General features: G+C 35.7%; 1 protein-coding gene across 1 annotated transcript; it reads left to right on the top strand.

The window, feature by feature from the left end:
- The first annotated feature begins 3,972 nt into the window (after positions 1 to 3,972).
- LOC140777375 (kinesin-like protein KIN-4C) lies at positions 3,973 to 19,085 on the top strand. The gene is made up of 28 exons (XM_073121434.1): positions 3,973 to 4,128; positions 4,305 to 4,449; positions 4,679 to 4,825; positions 4,915 to 5,067; positions 5,388 to 5,641; positions 6,121 to 6,296; positions 6,372 to 6,496; positions 7,664 to 7,700; positions 7,798 to 7,889; positions 7,969 to 8,082; positions 8,147 to 8,260; positions 8,636 to 8,722; positions 8,822 to 9,002; positions 9,592 to 9,692; positions 11,088 to 11,186; positions 11,261 to 11,374; positions 11,439 to 11,555; positions 11,633 to 11,713; positions 12,632 to 12,703; positions 12,779 to 12,872; positions 12,948 to 12,979; positions 13,072 to 13,157; positions 14,139 to 14,210; positions 14,302 to 14,529; positions 15,797 to 15,938; positions 16,954 to 17,052; positions 17,243 to 17,881; positions 18,377 to 19,085. Exons 2-28 carry the CDS (start codon positions 4,315 to 4,317, stop codon positions 18,695 to 18,697), a joined length of 3,912 nt encoding a protein of 1,303 aa, XP_072977535.1. The 5' UTR covers positions 3,973 to 4,128; positions 4,305 to 4,314; the 3' UTR covers positions 18,698 to 19,085.
- The last annotated feature ends 1,170 nt before the right edge of the window (positions 19,086 to 20,255 follow it).

The raw sequence follows: 20,255 nt of genomic DNA on the forward strand, positions 1-20,255 counted from the left end.
TGAGTTAGAATTTTAAAATGTTTAGCTTCTCTGGACAAACCTATGGAGGGGCATATATGTTTGAATTTGAACCCCAATAACTGCATTATGAGCCCATCTGCTCTAGTAGCGCTCTGCTAAGGCTTGGTGTCTTCACCCTTTAGCTAATAATGACTTTTCCCGCTAATCAACCATCGGTGTTTTTCCCCTCTCCCCTCCCCTAGCTATGTGGCTAGTTGGAGGGGAGGGACTTTCTCCTCTCCTCAATCTCTCTTTCTTTCTTTTTTTTTTCTTTTGCCATTTTTTCTATCATCTCTCTCGTCACCTCTCCATCGATTCTCATTGCCTCTCTTTTTTCTCTTAGTCATCCTCTATTGTTCTATCCTCATCATAGATTTTGGCAGTAACTCTGAGTCACGCAGTTCCTTAAGTAGTGGCTTGTTTTAGTTTTCTTTACATGTTGTAGCTATACTGCTTTAAAATCTATTCGAGATTGAGAAGAAGCTAAAACTAGCTATCATGTTATGTTTGAATATGTTAATTGTTCCTCATTCATATTCTGTATGCTAGTAGATGATGTTTGTTTTTTCGTAGTCTCTCCTTCTCCCTTTGTACCAAGCTTGTAAATTATAATCAAAATTAATAAAATTCTCTTTCTATGAGCTATTCCTCAATAGCAACAACAAAAAATCCTAAGGAGCGGAGAGGAAGCCAATTTTTGAAGGAAATTTAAAAGACATACATGTAAAAAAATCCTAAAGACAAAATTAGATTCTTGGATTGTGCATTTGTTTAAGCCTACTTGCTCTATGTGACTATACGAGTCGTAACCACCACCGTAAGCAATTGGGAGTCCAGATCTTTACAACTACGACTAACAGTGCACTAAAATTGGTCCATTATTATCCACTCTATAGAATAAATTAGCCCAGTTGTCAAATTTAATAATTGGGTAAAGCTAAACCCATTACCCACCCTATAATTTAATTATGGGTTCTTAAATTATATATTTTTTTAAAAAAATTAGACTCAGTGGGAGCTTGGATTGTTCATTTGTTTAAGCCTCTACTCGAGCTAATCATACTTTTGGCTTATTGAATTACAGTATATCTTTAGAGTTTTCAATCATTTGTATCAGCCACTTAACTAATAAATTAATGGAGTTGTTTCGATTTCAGAACAAACCAAGAAGTTAAAAGGTTTGTTTTTAGGGTAAGCTCATAGGTGAGGCTTCATTCAGTACTTAAATATAGTCTGATGGAGCAACGATTTGTTGACGCAAGCCTTTATTTAGTTGCAACAGTAAAAGCAATTAAAAACAAGACATCAAACCTAAAGATTCTAAGAAAATATAATAGAAAGAATAACCCTGGTAGAGGCATAGACGCAAAAGGATTTAGCATCAGCTTGCACCACCGTCGTGATCCGTAGTTAAAGATAAACAGCAATGTGACAATATAGAAAAAAAACCAAGGCATAAAGACTCGCTGATGTTGGACACAAAATGCTCGGGCATATAGAAGCTGTAGACATTGGTGGAGAAGAAGTACCTACAACTAGCCACAAGGTGGTTGTAGAGTTCCATGATCTACAATAAAAAAATTCGATGTGCTACGATCTAATCATGTGGATTAAGTCGAATCAAGTCAGATTGAGTCAAGTTAGTTAATTAATTTTATCTTATTATTTTAAATTTTAAATAAATCAAATATTTCGCATCTAGATCCGATTCGCTAGAGATTTTCTACTCTTATAATAAATAGGGGTAGTCATGTGCTGATTAGGGGAGTCATCGAATGAAAATTAAGTTAAGTTATTTCTTATTTTTATATTTTACCGTAGCCGTTAGACCGTTTATATCTTTCTAGAAGTAGATCATAGCCGTAGAAACATTTCGATCTTTCAAACTCTAGCCATCTACCTCTACCATCAGCCACCTTACCTTATGGTCGTCCACCACCACACTTGGCCATTCGCCACCCTCCGATGACTACCACAATATCAATTAATTATTGTTGTGCCCTATTTGGCCTTGCTCCATTATTTTATTAATATCTTTTCATCTCAATGTCGAATTCTTGTAAAACCAGATTTATTAGAACTCTAACTTCTAAAGCTACCTCCATATAAATTTTCATAATTTTTTAACAGCTAAATCGATCTAGATTTGATTCGTATATTGATATTAGAGTCGATGTTTTTCGAACAATGGTTATCACGCGATCTAAAACAAATGAGAAAGGAGCAACCATAGAGGACTAGGAACTCATTTTCGTTTATATGGAAGTTTCTTCAACGCCCTCTCCACCACTAGCAATTGTCAACGACGAGCCATCGATATAGGCAAAAGTATTTTTTAAAGAATTTACGACCGAATATAAGGAGAGATCCAAAAGGATAGCAAAGGAGATTCAAACTACCATTAAGAACTCAATCTAGCCCTTGACGGCAGTTCTCCTAGCCCACCATAGCCGACTCGCACCGCCAATGCTGTCGGCTAAAACCGCGACCTCGACCTTCCTTCGGTCGCGGTGGAGATCCCTCCGACGTTGTAGACCCTCCTAGACGCTGATGAGATGTTGGAGAAACTCCTAGCGACGACCCCAATGCCATCTTCCTTAGTCGCAGTGGAAGCTAGGGCCGAAAAACCTAGCTTTTCACCGGCGGCTATCCAGCCACTCCCGGTCCCCCTCTGCCACGTCCAAGACTTTCCATGAGACCCCTACACCTGAGCTAAGCCGACGATAATTGCAATAGGAGATCGGAAGAGTGCCATCAATGAACCTTCTCGTTGTAGCAAAACCACGATAAGTGGTCGTGGGTCCGGTGTTCCAGCTACCACCTGTGGCCATGATCGGCTCCCACTAGTCGATTGCAAGACTGTGGTGGCCATTGCAGCCGTCGACGAGCATTGCATGGCCAAACTAGATGGCCACACTGGCGACGATATTGCCCAAATGAAGCCATGTCGAAGTGGCTTTTACATGCCTTGCCGTAGCCAGGGCCCCACGATAATGGGATTATAGCCATCAACCACAGTCGTTAGGTGTTGGGGGACCCGTTGGCGAGTCACCGCAGTCGTCGTTGTAGCCACTCGAGCTCAAGCTCGATATTTGGCTTAGGCCACTGCTTCACCGTTGCAAGGACCACCTAAAGGTCGACTATTGACGATCCATAACTTTGCCTAGTCGCCGTTGGTGCCCATGCGACCCATAGCTATGCCCCTAGGCCAAAATCTAATTTCATCCCTAGGGTTGGGTTTTTGGGTATTGAGTGGGTGAGATGAAGTGCATGTATCTCGAGGCGCGCTGAGTTTTCGCAATCTGATTCGATCAACTTGTGCAAACCAGTTAGGAGGCCGTGAGCACAACTGGTGGAACAAATGCGCTATCAGACTGAGTCATATCTACATGCAGACCCATGGGCCGATGAGTATGACGTAAATCAGAAGATTCAATTTGCGTACTAGTCACCTTGAGGACAACGTATCAAAAACATGATAGATCAAATCCATACGTGAAATATCCGATTTATTTTATATTTAAAATAATAATATAAAACTAACTAATTAACTTTACTCGACTCAACTTGACTCAATTTAATCCATGCGATTGGATTGTAACACAATGCAAAACCATAAAGCGAGCAAAGAGGTGAAAGGTGATTGAGTGAATTGGTCCCTTGGTCAATATGGTTGAGTTTGGGGTTGTAAAATACCCCTTAATGATCCCCCCAAATCCTACAATTTGAGCCTATCTGGCCAGATCCACGGAGGGCATATGAGTCATTACGCTATTTTTGAATTTGAATCCTAAGGGGCGGTAGGAAAAGACAAATTTCGAAAGAGATGAAAATATTATTCGTCGCCCGAAGGACATGAGGGTCATTTACTACCTTCACACGTCTCAGCTGCTCAGATCCGGCCATCTAGAGCGTCGCTGCACGTGCCACCCCCTATTTTTGAAATCGAGCGCTCTCCCATCAACCTTCTATTCTCTTTCTACTATCTCTCTCTCTCCTCCATTTCCGTTCTCTCCGACCGCCAAACTAAGGGTCGAGAGAAGAGAAAAGAGACGCGAGGAAACGAAGGGAGAGAAAACCCTAACCCTAGATCTCGTTCGTCCTCTCTCGTTCCCCGATTTCTTGAAGGTAATCTCTAATCCCTCCTCGATTTTTGATGTATTCAGGTCTCTCCTCCGTCGATTTCCCGACATTTTACCTTAAACTTTGCTAATATTTTGGCCAATCGACTTCTCTAATCCTAAACCTTTTGCATCAGTTCGATCTTTTGAGAATCTAATGTTTTGCCTTGATTTCCTTCGTAGGGAGCTGACGATGGAGACCGCGGAGGAGGCGATGGCGTCGAAAAAGGAGTGCGTCAAGGTAGCCGTCAATATCCGTCCTCTCATCACCCATGAGCTTCTCATGGGTTGCACGGATTGTGTCACCGTTGTTCCCGGGGAACCACAGGTTCGGATCCTTCTCCGTTCTTGCTTGCCGTGTATTAAAACTTGTTCTTTTGTCATCTATATTTGTTCTTAATAAATGATTGATCTGAACGATTGACGAGTTTTCATTGTCTACTGTTAATAGTTGTTGATTTATCTTCAGTTATGCATCTACAGAAATGATCGCTATTTGTTATTTAAAACCAAAAATTGTTGTTTAGATTTGTTAATTCTGATAATCGTGGAAATAGGTGCAAATTGGTGCACATGCGTTCACGTACGACCATGTTTATGGGAGTTCCGGCTCTCCCTACTCTTCATTATTTGAACAATGTGCTCTACCCTTGGTTGAGGCATTGTTCCGCGGTTACAATGCGACTGTTTTAGCGTATGGTCAGGTATATCCGTTTACTTACAATCCTGTTATTTGGCTTGCTATTTCCTTTTGTAAATAATGAGATAAACAAGTTGAATTTTCTGCATATAGACTGGATCTGGAAAGACCTTTACAATGGGAACTAACTATACAAGTGAGGTCAACAATGGGGGTATCATTCCCCAAGTTATGGAAACAATATTTAAGAAGGTTGACATGATGAAAGACAGCACAGAGTTTCTCATTAGGGTATCTTTCATTGAGGTATGTTGAATAACTGCTTTCCTGTCATTTCTGATTTTCAGCTGAGCATAGAATTATTAACTGTTGAAACTGCAAATTCATTGATTACATTAATAATAAACCTTTTTCTCTGAAACAATTGATTGCCTCTCTTTAATCTTTGATTTTCGTCCCCTTTGGGTCTGATGACTTTCTACCCACCAAGAAATACTTACAAGATTTTGTTTTCCCTTCTTAGCCATGCATTCTTGCAAGTGAATCGCATTCTATGTTTATTCTTTACTTTCAGTATATAAATACCTGTTAGATTATATAATCACATCTTCTACTATTGATTGCAGATCTTTAAAGAGGAAGTCTTTGATTTGTTAGATCCTCAACCTCACGCAGTTTCAAGAACTGAGATTGGTACTATTGCTAAGCCAATTGCCCCTTCTAGAGTTCCCATACAAATCAGAGAAACAACAAATGGTGGGATCACTCTTGCTGGTGTCACTGAACCAGAAGTCAAATCAATAGACGAAATGGCATCATATTTGACTCGTGGGTCCTTGTGCCGTGCAACAGGAAGTACAAATATGAATAGTCAATCGAGGTCAGTGGACTAAAGCACTATAAGATAATATTTTATATGAACATCTGTTTAACATGCTGTGAATGTTGTGCTTCTACTAATAGGCATTTTAGTTGGTCTCTCCTGTCTTATTCATGGATACATTTAAGTGTGTGTGCAAATGAGACAACCAGAACTCATTTGGACATGAATGCTCCTCTGTGTTCATGTAGAATTGCTTTTGGATAAGAAAGTTATGCGCTCAAAGTAAGAGTACAAGTTTTAAGTGCATCTCCATTGACCTGCAAGTTTATGTGTGATTAGTGTAATTTGATATGTCGCATATCTTCTCAGTCTCGTGCCCTTTCTCAACATTCTTGCTCTTATACCACGAAATATGAATCTTATCACTCTTTTTTTTATTTGGCAAACTTAATTTGAGGATATGCATTGAATATTAGTTCCACAAAATTCTTAAATTATTCTTTTTTCTTTTTGGTGCACTGGATTGGATGAATTAGTCGTTCACATGCCATTTTTACGATATGCCTGGAGCAAAAGAAAATATCTCATAGTAATGGTGCGCATGATAATGATCCCGGTGATGACATATTATATGCTAAGTTGCATTTGGTGGATCTTGCTGGGTCAGAACGGGCAAAGCGTACTGGAGCTGATGGATTGAGACTGAAAGAAGGTGACATTATTATTCTTAATGAGTGGTTGTTTTAACCTTCAAATAGATTTACAATTCGTATCCTTTCCTACACAGGCATACATATTAACAGGGGCTTGCTGGCTCTTGGCAATGTTATAAGTGCATTAGGTGATGAGAAAAAGCGAAAAGAAGGAGGACATGTCCCATATCGTGATAGCAAGTTGACTCGTCTCCTACAGGCACGTATATCAAGATTTGGTTTTATTTAGAACAAATGTTGATTTAACAAAATTGTGCACTGCTTGTCTACACCTGTGCTTTTCAAAGTATCATTACATAAAACTTTTCATACTGCTTATTCTTAATTAGCTTTAAGCACATATTCCTTCTGTGTTGCTAATTAATCAATTCTTATCAGTATTCGCAACATTTTATGGTTATATGACCTCTTGTTATATTTTGAATAAGTTCCTAAAGATGTCTGATCCTAATAATACTATTATTTTATAATTATCAAATAATCTTTAGGTCATTTGATATTGACCTGCTGTTAGGTTTTCTTCTATTTGATTATTAATTGATCTGTAGAATATATTGCTTGAAATGTAACGTGCCCATCACTTATGAGGCAGGAAATACTGTTCATTCAACCATCCCTCTTCTTTAAGAACTGTGCCCTATTTGTTCTGGATTTATAACTAACAAAAGAGGAAAGGTCTTCACTGTATCAACTAATAATGATTGTGTCATGCATGCGTACAAAACCAGATAGGTATGGAAATGACTCTTTTTCACTGTATGCTGTGAATTGCAAGCTCTGTGTGTTTCTTTCAAAGTAATTTAAAACTACCCTTGAATGCTTGTGTCATGTTCGAAATATCGATTTTGTGTGGCTTAGGAGAGCCAGGCTAGGAAGAAGTTACCTTTGCTAGTTGCTACAGATTTATTGAATATGGAAGTTAAAATTTAGCATTACAAATGTTGACTAAAAAGTAAAAACTCTCTGGCATTGCACTGGTTGACCCTCTGCTTATATATGACTGATGACTTAAAGAATGAGAATGATTGTTGTGATCTTATGCAGGTATCTTAGATTTAGAATTTTTTTTCTTTTCTTGACTTCTGAGCCACTTGAAATTAGGCCTGCCGCTTAATGTCTGCTGGGTGAACCAGTGTTTGCCTGTTGTATAAAGCACATAATTTTCCACTAATTGAACTTCACCACAAATACCTATAGGCTTCCTGTAAATCAAGTTGTTCTGACTTAGGCTTTTCCAAGGTTCTATTTGACTGCAGAAGCCATAATCCTTGGTGTGTCTGTGGATAGACATAATGACCCATGAAAGTTGAGTCTGTATATCCTTTCATGCTTGCTTTGCACATAATTATGGCAATGTTGCTTGCAGGACTCTCTTGGAGGTAACAGCAAAACTGTTATGATTGGTGAGCACATTTACTCAGATTCAATTTTTAGCTGGTGCTTAAGTATTCATTTCCCGTTAGCATGTGACATGTGTTTGCCGATTTATACTGTATGTAGCTTGCATTAGCCCTGCTGATTCGAATGCTGAAGAGACTATAAATACCCTCAAGTATGCTAACCGTGCACGCAATATTCAGAACAAAGCAGTGGTATGTTGCTTTTCAAGATTGAAATCTGCTGATAAAAATTCTAGAATGGTCTGTAGAATTTCATTTTATTGAGTTGCAGATAAACCGTGATCCAGTTACAGCTGAGATGCAGAGAATGCGTAGCCAGTTGGAGCAGCTGCAGGCTGAGCTCCTCTTTTGTCGTGGTGGTGGTCCATCTCTTGAGGAAATTCAGGTACAAAGTTCGTGTCTCTCTGCTAAAGGATTAGGTTCAAAAAACTGAGATAATTTTATTATAGGTCCTTCAGCATAGAATTTCTCTGCTTGAGGTAAGAAATGCGGAGCTTCATCAGGAGTTAAAAGAGAGCCAGATCACTTGTGAGCAGCTGGCTCAACGTGCACTTGATGCTCAGGTAATTATGTTGCTTAATTAAACTCTTAACATATATTAATTGGTTGCAGAATGATCAAATGTACTTTCACATATCTTTAAGAATAGAAGTATTATTACGAGAACAATTCTTTTATCCATCTAAATTAAGACAACTTTATTTTTCTGTATACTGTGGCTATATATGTCTTGTTCTTGATATTGTATGTTAGCTGAGATTTAGCTTGCTTATGCATGATACTTCCGTAAAATTGTGGTCTTTTATTAAAAGAACTTCAAACCAGAACATTTAAAATTTCAATGCCTGCATATAAATCATAATAGTACTCAATTCCTCCCTTATTTGTAAGCATATCATCCCCTTTAGATTAAACTCTATTCTGGAATGCTTTGCCAGGTTGAAAAGGATAAGCTCACTTTGATGATCGAATCTGCAAGGAATGGGAAGCCATGGGATGAGATTGATATTACAGGAAATACGCAAGTATGAAAATACAATAGATAATCAGAATAATATCTAGTGAGCCAGCTAAACTGTACTTAGTTGCATTTTTTTTGTCCTCTTTCTTGATGTGTTTTACAGGAACTGGATCTACTAAAGAGTTATGTATCAAGGATTCAACAGTTAGAATCAGAGTTGGTTCAAGCCCAGAACTTGTCTAATGCTTGCAGAAATGGTTTTCTGGATCGTCTTGAATTGGAGAAAGATACATGTTTTAATGATTTCACCTCAGACTGTGATGGAGGGCCTATTGGCCTTTCCAGTAAGTAACTATGAAACTCACTTTTCTTGTATAGCGATAACTAGCAGCCTAGCATCAGCATTCCTTTTTGTAATTAAAGTACATCCCTTTTATACTTATGTTATGGGCCTTCTCATCATGCTTCTTTCTTACGTGCCACTCTAATTTGGTTATGACTTGGTATTGAAAATTAAACTTATTAATCAAAATGGTGTTGGAGTACTTATTTTGATGAATGGAGCGGAGTAATAGGTGAAAGCGATTGCTAAATTGTGATTCTTGGTTTGTAATGAAATTTTGAGGCAACAATTGTGCTGTGTTTAGATTCACATCTTATCAGCATATCTGAGTGTATTCTTCCGCTAAGTCATATGTTGCAGAAGGCCTTTTATATTGGCCTATTGACGGAATAAATTTAGTCTCCCTAAATTCATATACATATAGATATATAATCTACAACTTTCTGAAGTACTTTTTCTTATTCGTTCTAAATGTTCTGGATGCTTCGCTGATGTTGTCTGCTTGGCATGTAGCAAAGGTCTTAATTTCCAAATTAGTATTACAGTTGTGACACTCAATTCCTTTGTTTACATTTGTTAAATGTTTTTAGGTGAAGCTGAAGAGGATGAAAAGGAAAGAGAGCATTCATCAATAAAAGATAAACTTGATAAAGAGTTACAGGAGTTGGATAAGCGTCTCGAGCAAAAGGAGGTAATGGATTTCTTATTTTCTTATGGTAGCTCTTTGCTAGATGTAGACTCTGGCATTATCTTTGCAATTCATTGGATGATATCATTTCTGACTGTCACAGCATTCAAACTGCACACATAGAAGTTTCTGATTCTTTATAAAGGAATGACTATTTTTGTGCTGTCATGCAGGGATTAATTGTTCAAAATCAACTTAATCATGAATGATAATTTTTACAATGTTAGAATATGAACAATTTAAATTACTGATTCTCTAAATAAGCTTTCAGATAAAACAACTAGTTAACATTGTATTAGAGTAGGAGATCTTGAGTTCAAATCTTGCTAGGCCTATTTGTTAAGTAAAATATAACCACTGCTCTTTTAATTTGAATTTGTTCTCGGATCTACTAAATGTCTTGAGCCCAGAAGTAAGCGAGAGTCTTATGAATATTAAAGATCAAAAGTACCATTCTTAGAGAAAATGATGGCCTAACAACAACATTAAGTACCATATTTAAGTAAGTGATTGGTCAAAATAAAGATCAATAGTGAAGGTCTCCATCATCTTTATCAGGAGAGGAATTTTCCTGGTCTACTCAGGTTGGTAATAAATAAATTAAATTATATAGCTTAGTTAGATGGAAATACATTAAGGAAAGTCTCACTAGTCACTTTAATAGCTTGTAATGCCTAGTATCTGACACTCAATCAAAATACATAATCTAGAGTTTCCTTCAGCAAATTGATGATCTAAATTCTGAACTTCTAACGAATTATTCTTTGTTAACTCATCAACGCATTATTCTTTATTAACTCATCAACTACTTTAAAACCATAAGCTGGTAAGAATGATTTTTTTTTTTCCAGTTCTCTAATACATCTTGTAAGTTTGAGATATTTTGATAGACCAAAAAAATGGAGTTGACTTTAGTGGGTGTATTTTTTTTCCATTTAATTGACAATGTAGGTTAGGGAAGATTTAAACTCAAGACTTCTTGTTTGATAGCATGTTAACTCACCGAGTAATCCAATTGTTATGCTTGTATAATGGTAGTTGACAGACATTTCCTTATTTTCAATCAGTAGTAGTAGTAGAAACTAGAAAGTACCTTCTTTTAACCTTTTATATTGTAACACTCCTCACTTATGGGCTCAAGATATTAAAAATGGATTCGAGTTATATGGTATATTTTATGTTTCAAATGATAGATAAACTCATAGACATGGCTGGATATGATTTCAAGACCTCCAATATTGTTATTATGTCATTTTGGCAAGTATTCTAAAAGCTTAAGCCAATAGAAAATGATGATTTTATTCTTTTATTATTTAACATGATTTAATCCCTTTCATTGTCCCTTTTTCCCTTAGTCTTGCTTAAATTATCTGACAGCATTTTTCTTCATGATTCAAGGCAGAAATGAAACAGTTTGGAAAGGCTGATACATCAGTTTTGAAGCAGCACTATGAAAAGAAGCTATTGGAGTTGGAGCAGGAAAAGAAAGTACTGCAGGTTGGATTACTTTTCTGTAGTTTAAATAGTGTATTGAGGTTCCATGATTGTTACAAAAGCTTCTTATATTGCAGAAAGAGATTGAAGACCTTCGTTTCAATCTTGCAAATATATCTTCTACTTCTGGTGAGAGTGCTCAGAAATTGAAAGAAGATTATCTTCAAAAATTGAACATGCTTGAATCTCAGGTGAGTCTATAGTTTCATCCATTTTATAGTCTCTCAGAAAACTAAATTTGCTGTGCTTTTGCAGGTGTCGGGGTTGAAAAAAAAACAAGAGGCTCAAGCACAATTATTGAGACAAAAACAGAAAAGTGATGAAGCAGCTAAACGGTTGCAAGAGGAAATCCAACGGATTAAATCTCAAAAGGTTTCTATTTTCTACATGGAAGCTTTTACAGTGCATTATTATTTAGTGCAAGTATGATATTGATTTTGAATAATTAGGTTCATCTTCAACAAAAAATCAAGCAAGAATCTGAACAATTTAGATCATGGAAAGCTTCACGGGAGAAGGAAGTCCTACAGGTATTGACTTTTGTCCTTGAACTTTATAGTGGCACTTGAAAAAGATAAAAAGATATAACGATATTTGATTGTTGAATCAATATAGGAGCCCCTAAATGAGTTCAAGGGAGGTCCCTAAACTCAAAGCAAACAAGGCCTAGTAGTACAAGATCTTTCTTTTTTTCTTTTCATTCTTAGTATTTAAAACTTCTAGGAAATTGAAGACCAATTTGTCGTAATATAATGCTCTTCCTGGAGAAAGGATTAAGTTATATAAACCACCATAGCATAATTAAGCTTGTAGAGAAAATAAACCTTAGAATGCCACTATGATATTTCCCAAATATTTTATGCAGCATTTTGTTTTTCCAGTTTTATGGTAAATTTTAACAGATAATTCTGCATCAGAGAATAATTAGCGTCTAGTGAGTGTTATTTGGTTTAATGCATTCTTTTGTACTAATCGGGGATTTCTTAATAGGTTATAGATCAATTTTTTATTATTTTACTGGTGATATTAAAAATAATTGTTAATATTTTAAACACTATTTTATATGCTTGTAGATTTACAAATTTGAACTTGATTTCTGGATGAAGATTGACGTGCATTTTTTCGTTTTTAATGCATGATCTATGCAATTGGTTGTTCTTAGCTTTGGCATTATTTAATTGTTGATTCCATGGTTCTCCGTGTCGGATTGGGATGAGCCGTCCAAAAAATGATACTTATTTGTGGTATTGGTCATGTCGATTGTTTCAGCCAATCTGGGTTGGTTGAAAGTTCAATTCATGGTTGGTTTTTTTGTGTGTACTAATGTTTAGTTTATGTTTTTAATTCTCTTGCAGATTTGAAAGCGTGTAATTTAGTTACTTAGTAGTAGTAGTACATTTCTTCCGTAATACTTGTGTATTAATGTGATTCAATCTTTCTTTTGTTAGCTCAAGAAGGAAGGGAGAAGGAATGAATATGAGATGCATAAGCTTTTGGCCTTAAATCAGAGGCAGAAGATGGTAGGCTGCCTCTCATACATGTTTTCTTTCACTTTATTCTATGATCTTTATTTACATGTTCTATTATATTTGTAGGTCTTGCAACGGAAAACCGAAGAAGCTTCTTTGGCTACCAAAAGACTGAAGGAGTTATTGGAAGCAAAGAAAGCTTCTGGTCGTGAGATGTCTGGTAAGTGACAATGAAGTACTATTTCATATAATTTGTCTTCCTTATGGTTTACTTATTTTGAGGAAATTCATGCAGCTCCTGGGAATGCAAATGGTCCGGGGATTAAGGTACTAAACAGAAATCTAACAATTTCTTACATAAATGTAATACCATATTGCGGCTTATCCTTTTCTGATGGGTGTATCATATTTGGATAAAGGCATTGATGCAAGCCATTGAACATGAGATTGAGGTTACAGTCAGGGTGCATGAAGTACGTACAGAGTATGAGCGACAAATGCAAGAGTAAGGCCTATCCTTTTCCCCTCCAAATTAGGTTTTGGTCTTATTCACTGTAAAAGAGGGTATCAACTTGGTGTGTGTGTGTGACAGTATGAATCTCTTCATCCAAAAGATGTGAGGGTATCACTTGGTGTGAATGTGATCTTTTCCTGCTGTACTAAAATTTGTGCTAGTGCTTCATTAGAAATTTATTCTTGTCATTTTTCTTACAGAATCTTATTTTTACTATTGCTTTCATGTTTCAACTATGTTTTTGTAGAAGTGTTCATATGCTTCATGGACATCCTGTGCTTGAGTTCTCTTTGTATCCCAGTCTAATCACCATATTTGTCCTTTATTTTGCTAATGGTTGTATGTATCTTGTTTATGTGCTCATTACTTTTCCTCAGATATTGGTTCTTTGGAAATAAGAGGATTCAAATAATTAATAGTTTATTTTCCTACAGTACACAATTATCCAAGGGAAGCAAATGTATTGATAGGCATGTTAGAGGAAATTTTCAGTTGTAATAAATCCACTTTTCTTTTAGTAACTCACCTCTAGGACCACAAGTTTGGTTTCCTACATCAATGTGAATAATAAACAGGAAGTACTTCTCTCTCTCGCTCCAAGACTTGGATGCGTCAGAACATGAGTCCTCCTCTAATAGGCAGACGATCGAGTTTGAACTCGATTTATCTATTGGCCTATGGGAGTAAAGTCAAAAGTTCATTTTCTGTTCTCTTTATTGTAATGTTTTGTTTATATATCATTTTGTTTATGTGAGAGATTTCATATTTTCTAAGCCGCTCTAGAACTTCAAAATTTGGAAGTGCTAGAGCATTGTGAACTGATGTAGAGTTTGCATAGAGGGTTAATGGTTAAATAGCACTTTTAATAGAGAATTTGAGTATTTAACTGCTTATCACAGAATGTAGAGTTTGTCTTTCTGTTCTGTTGAACATTGCAATCACTCTTATCTGATATTATTCTCCTGTCACCAGGAGAGCTGCAATGGCTAAGGAGGTAGCAAGGCTCAAGGAAGAATCTGAAATGCTTAACAGGAAGATGATGAGGTTATTTTTGGAATGTTTATTGTGCTAAATATTCTTATGTTGCTCTTCGTGTTGGTTGACCCTGTATTAATTATTCAATTCTCCCCTTCAGTGATTGCCCACAGACAATGTCTCCAAGCGCTAGAAGTTCCAGGATTTCAGCACTTGAAAATATGTTGGCGACTTCATCTAGTGCTCTAGTTTCCATGGCCTCTCAATTGTCAGAAGCAGAGGAGCGTGAGCGTGTATTTAATGGTAAAGGGCGCTGGAACCATGTCAGGTCGCTCGCTGAAGCTAAAAGTTTAATGAACTTTTTGTTTGATCTATCATCTTCTGCAAGGTATAAATATACACCTTCCTCTATGTAGGATAGTAAATCAAACTGAAAGGCTTCTATTCTAATTTATACCTCATCAAGAGATTTGGTCTCTATGTGATAATGTCTGAAATATACGTTATAGCTTTTGTTCTTCGTTCATATGTTTTTCCCCAAATATATTTCTTTTGACCTGATTACACAAATAGTGGAAGAAAATTATGTGTTCTCTCGACCTCCTATTCTATCTTTATCTAAATACCTTTAGCTGATGCCATCTAGCGAGATAGTAGAATAGTGTGGTTTCATGCTTTAGAAGCATACACTTTGTTTACATGGGTTACATGTACTTTTGATATTTTGATGTAGAATCTGTGAACTTTATAGCTCTGGCATCCTTCACTTAGTGAACAACGTCAATTCTTAAAAAAAAATATTATAATTTTTTAATATAAAAAGAGAGAGAGAGAGAGCTAATATCAGTATAAGTTATTCTATTATTTAGTAGAATACTAGTATAACAAATAATAATTATATTTGATTTGATATAAAGTTGATATTAAAGTAATAAAGAATAGTGAATTTGTGTTGAGAATTAGTGATATTTTTAAAAAAGTACTCCCGATTTGGTGTAAAGTAGTAGTTATGTGTTGTCTAATTTAGGAGCAAAATAATAATGTTTAATAATTATGAAATCAATTTTGAAAAATTGCATGTAATAATTGGAGAGTGATGAATTAGTATATGAGAAAAAGCTAAATTATTATTTAGTTATGACACTAAATAAGGAGGTTTATTTTAGAAGAAGAATATTTCTATTCGATAATTGAACGAGGACTAGTAAGGCCACTTATTATATTACCTAGTACAACTCCTAGGCCACTTATCATGTTGTATTTTTGTTAGTCCTCTTTGTGCTTGTTTGAGTCATTTCTAATACGTTGATACGACACTAGATCCACTGATTCTTCCATTGTCACAATTTTGGGTTCCATCGTTTTGCTTCACAAGCCTATTTCCTTGTGTAATCTTGTTTGATTTTTTTTTAATTTATCATTTTGTGTCATTAAATGTTTTTAGGCTGAAAATATTGAAGCGTTGATCTTCTCGAGATATACTATTTTAAGTCTTGCTTTCTAGATATTACGTAAAATTAACATTTCTGACATGAATAACTTTGTGCATGTAACAAGATATAAATTGCACTATATTGAAATTAGAAATCTGTGTTGGACCTGTTGATTTCTTTCTTAGCAATTTGCTTTATATGTGATTTTGTTTATCCAAATAGGTGTCAATTGCGAGACAAAGAGGTGAACTTTAGGGAGAAGGACTCCCTGATAAGCGAGTTGAAGGAAAAGTTGGTTCGACTTAATACCATGATTAGACAGTTGGAAGCACAAACAAAGGAGTTGCATCACCAAAATCGGCAGGTTCTTTCCTTGTCTCGCTCACGATGCTTCTCTGAATTTATGTATATGAATTGTGTTCGCATTTGTCACATGTCTGAACATGAGCATGAGAATGTTTGAGGTTCCAATGTTATGTGTCTTTGTGTATTCCTTTACTTTGTATTAAAAATCTCCTTAAATAGTATATGTCACTTTGGATGAGCGTATAAGCCAGAGTACTTGAATGTTATCAGCAAAATTACTGTTGTTTATTATAAGTTCTCAAGGAAGATAATGGATTTAGCTGTCTTCAAAATCCTCTTTTCTGTTGAGATTGTCATCACTGCTTCCTCAACATTTTCAAATTCATTTGATTGAATAACTTGCTAAGGTTTCAGAAGAGTGTAGTATTGCTTAGACCTGTTTGTGCTGTTAATTTAAGGTTCCTCTACAGGTTTCTTATGTGTTGGGCCATTGATTTACATTTAATTTTTTGAAACTGACTTAAGCTCCAACTCATTCGAAGCCTTGGATATGCTGTTTCACTTGTGATTCTTTCTATGGCAGGAGCTTGAGAAAAATTATTTTGGGCTGTACGGTTATACTGAGGACTATAATTTCTTTGCTTCTTTTAAAAAGATAGTGAAATTCTAATATGTTATATTTCAGAATGAATAAAGCATTTCCATAGCTAGTTTCTTTCCTAGTGCCTCTGTAGAGTTGATGGTGCAAATGGAAGAACCAGTGCAAATTATGTAAGAATCGATTTGTAATTAAACTAAATCATTGAGTTTTGTTTGTCCTAAATAAGCAATGAAACGCTCTTTGCTTTTTCATCTCACAGTAGGTAATTATATACTCTTTTGGCTATATATGTATTTGCTGAAACTTCATCCTTATTCGCGAGCATGTTATCTGAAAATGGTCTTCATATCTGTTTTTACCTTTTCTAAATGTATCTTTAGTTTCCTCTGTAAGTTCATCAGTAGATCTCCTTTTATTTTGATTCTTTTTATTAAGTGATCCATGATCTTGTATTTACTGTTTCTATGTTCAGTTATTGTCTGCTAAGAAGAACACTGAAAGATCTGATGGAGGTGGAGAGGCTTGCATATCAAGCAATGAATTAGAAGGGCGACCTTATGGTCTGCGAAAGGTATTTGAATTATATCTGTTCCTCTCACTCTCTATTTCTAGTTACGTGATAGAGTATCTCATCTTAATGATACTCTTAGTAAATGTATAGCTTTCATCCAGTTTTGAATTGATGAGCATTTGTGCACCTTCTAGTCATATGTTTGAAATCTTCAGTTCTTGTTCTTATTGTTAAATTTCATTTGACTTAGGCGCCAAGAACGTCCCAGTTTTTCATGCGAGCTAGCAATAATTTGGACTTATTGGATGACATGGACATATCTGAACCTGAGCAATCAGAAGAATCTGAATCTGAATTTGAATATGAATATGAATTAGTTGATGAGATTGATTCAGACTGTGCTGAATCTGGTAAAAAGATGGCTAGAAAGAGATCTAAAAGGCGTATACATAAGTCCAACTCTGAGAATACCGAAGGCAAAGAAAATTTGAAGTTGCAGGTGGAAAGCGAAAATGGAGACTGCATGATTGACAAAAATAGCTCTCTTCAGTGCTGCTCTTGTTCAAAGGGGTCATCCTGTAAAACTAAAAAATGTGAGTGCCGCGCTGCTGGAAATATATGCGCTGGTTCTTGCGGATGTGTGCCTTCAAAGTGTGCCAACAGAGATGAAGGTGGATGTATCAAGAAAGAGATGGATGAATCATCTCACTTAGAGGGCGCAGAATCTGGTGAGAGCTATTCATCTTCTGATCCTTTGGATGATGGAAAAATAAAGGAAATGGTGACACATGGTACCATGCTGCTTGAGAGTGCTCTCAGTGAGAGGCAAACAAAAGAAAGTGGAGATGTTAAACCAAGAAAGCCCTTATCTGACATCGGTAACACTGCGGTATGTCATTTTCCCCCTACTTCTAGAAGTATCCCCATTGCACTGTACAATTGCTTAAGTACCTCTCTATTGCAGTCTGCAGATCTGATCAATGCTAATTGTTCTTTAATAACTTATTTGAGAATTTTGACATTTTCTTAGTAAAGTCTTTCTTTTCTGTTGGTCTGTTTCTCATTGCTACTTGAAAATTCTTATTGCGTCACGCCATTTTCTTGTTTAACTATCTTACAGTACATTTTTTCAAGTAATAAGTTGTCATACCTAAATGTTGCACATTGTTGTGATTATTTTGTGCGGTTTCTCCCTGAGCCTGTATAAGAATAATGCATCTTCATAATGTGGGGTTATGCAAGTTACATAAGAGAATATTTTCATCACTTTACTAGGTTCACAATACGTTAAATATGTCCAACTTAGAGACTTAAATTATGCATCGATATGCATATGTTGTAAAAAATAATGGCATTCATCTAACTTAATGTTCTTTTCTTTCAGGCTAATCAAAACGGACCGAAGCAGCGGCAGAGGAAGAATTGGCGCAAATCAACAATTCAGCTTGTTCCAACAGAACCTCTTCCCTCTTCCGTGGCAGAACCCAATCAGATTTCACGAGCTAGGGAAGATATTCCTCTGAGATTACCAAGAGCTATGGATTCAACGCTCTTGGACAACAATCCTCCCCCTCTGGCGGATAGAAACTCAATGAAGCCAGACGACTCCATGAGCAGCAACAAGGAAAGCCGAGGCCCGATCCCTCCTAGATCACCTATCCGGTTTAAGAAAGCCTCCAGTGAGAAAGAGAACCAGATGAGGTAACTTTGCCCATTGCATTTGCCTAACCTTTGTTGGTTCTGTTCATCACTTCATTGTGCCTACTAGCCGTTGCAACAATCTTGTTTGTGCGTCACCGCGTCGCTACAATCGTACCTATGGGGAAGGGCTACTAACAACAATTCGGGCTGGGTAAAACCCATACTGGCATCATTTAGCTCATCAGGTCTTTGACGGAGTTGGGAACCTGAATGTGTACTGTATTACGAGTGTCATCACACTATTCTTTTGACTTTAAAGTTTTTATTTTTCCTATCCTTGTTAATTTGATGCTCATTGAAATCAATCCCAAGTCTCAATCTGCTTGATTGAATTAGTGTCGCGCTGATATCAACTTTTTGTCTGTGGGCATATATATGTTAGTGTGGACCGACAGTTTTAAACATTATAGGTATTAACATTTAAGAATCCATAAGGTTTGATTGGTTTTTAACTTTCTAGGTGTCCGCCTCTTCTGATCTTAAGTCATATCACAAATTTTCCTTTCACGTATTCCTGTTGAAAAGAAAGCTTGACCTACACAAGAAGGATCCAAATTCCCTTAATAAACATGCATCTCACATGAATTTTGGGTCTCACCAAGAAATACTTCCGAATAATTTTTTCACTTCTTACCTATGCATCATTGTGATTTACATTATATGTTTAAAATGAAAAATAACAATAAAAATGTTAGAAAAATTAAAATAATCTTGGTAAAAAAAAAAACATCTCATAGTAATTAGTCGTTCACATGCTATTTTCACGATATGCCTGGATCAAACGAAAACATCAGTAATGGTGTGCATGATAATGATATTGATGATGACATAATATATGCTAAGTTGCATTTGGTAGATCATGCTGCGTCAGAACGGGCAAAACGTACTGAAGCTGATGGATTGAGACGGAAAGGTGACGTTAATATTCTTAATGAGTGGTTGTTTTAACGTTCAAATATTTTATATTTATATTTGAAGTTTTGTTATATTGAAAGCTTTATTATACATTTTTATATTAACTTTATTATACTATTTGCATTCTTTTGGTTTTAATTCTGATTATTTTGAATTCAACCTAAATTTTGATAATTAAAAATATTATAAATAAAGAAATATTTTTTATTTTAAATATAAAATAATATATTTTAAAGATTTAGTTTAAGTTTGAGATAAGCAATATCAGTTTAAAATAATTATAATTTGTATTATCGAGGATAATAATATAATTTTATTTAGTTATCCACTTATAGTCCTGTATAAACTAAATAGTTGATTAAAACTAGAATATAGGATTAGTAACTTTAAGAGATATTATCTTTTGAGATAAATAAATTGTTTACTTATTCCTTTGATATTTAACCACCCAAGAAGAAAATGATGATTTTTTCCGTTGTCTTTTTGTCTTTTTTTTTTCCTTTCACACCATACTTTAGGTTTTTATTATAGTTTACATTAGATAACTAAAAAAAAAACTATTTAGGTATTCTTTTAGATACAAAAATGAGTATAGTTTAGGTTTTATTCGGAAATATAAAAGAGTCGGATAAAAGATAGTTAAACAT

The sequence above is a fragment of the Typha angustifolia genome, chromosome 15 (assembly GCF_048772165.1).
Source record: "Typha angustifolia cultivar Huaian chromosome 15, ASM4877216v1, whole genome shotgun sequence".
Classification (NCBI taxonomy): domain Eukaryota; kingdom Viridiplantae; phylum Streptophyta; class Magnoliopsida; order Poales; family Typhaceae; genus Typha; species Typha angustifolia.

What these genes read in the sequence shown, in the direction of transcription:
- LOC140777375 (XM_073121434.1), top strand. Translation starts at nt 4,315, where the DNA reads ATGGAGACCGCGGAGGAGGCGATGGCGTCGAAAAAGGAGTGCGTCAAG. An exon ending in AGGAAAAGAAAGTACTGCAG is followed by an intron (nt 11,187 to 11,260) that starts GTTGGATTACTT and finishes CTTATATTGCAG; the next exon opens with AAAGAGATTGAAGACCTTCG. An exon ending in GATCTATCATCTTCTGCAAG is followed by an intron (nt 14,530 to 15,796) that starts GTATAAATATAC and finishes TTATCCAAATAG; the next exon opens with GTGTCAATTGCGAGACAAAG.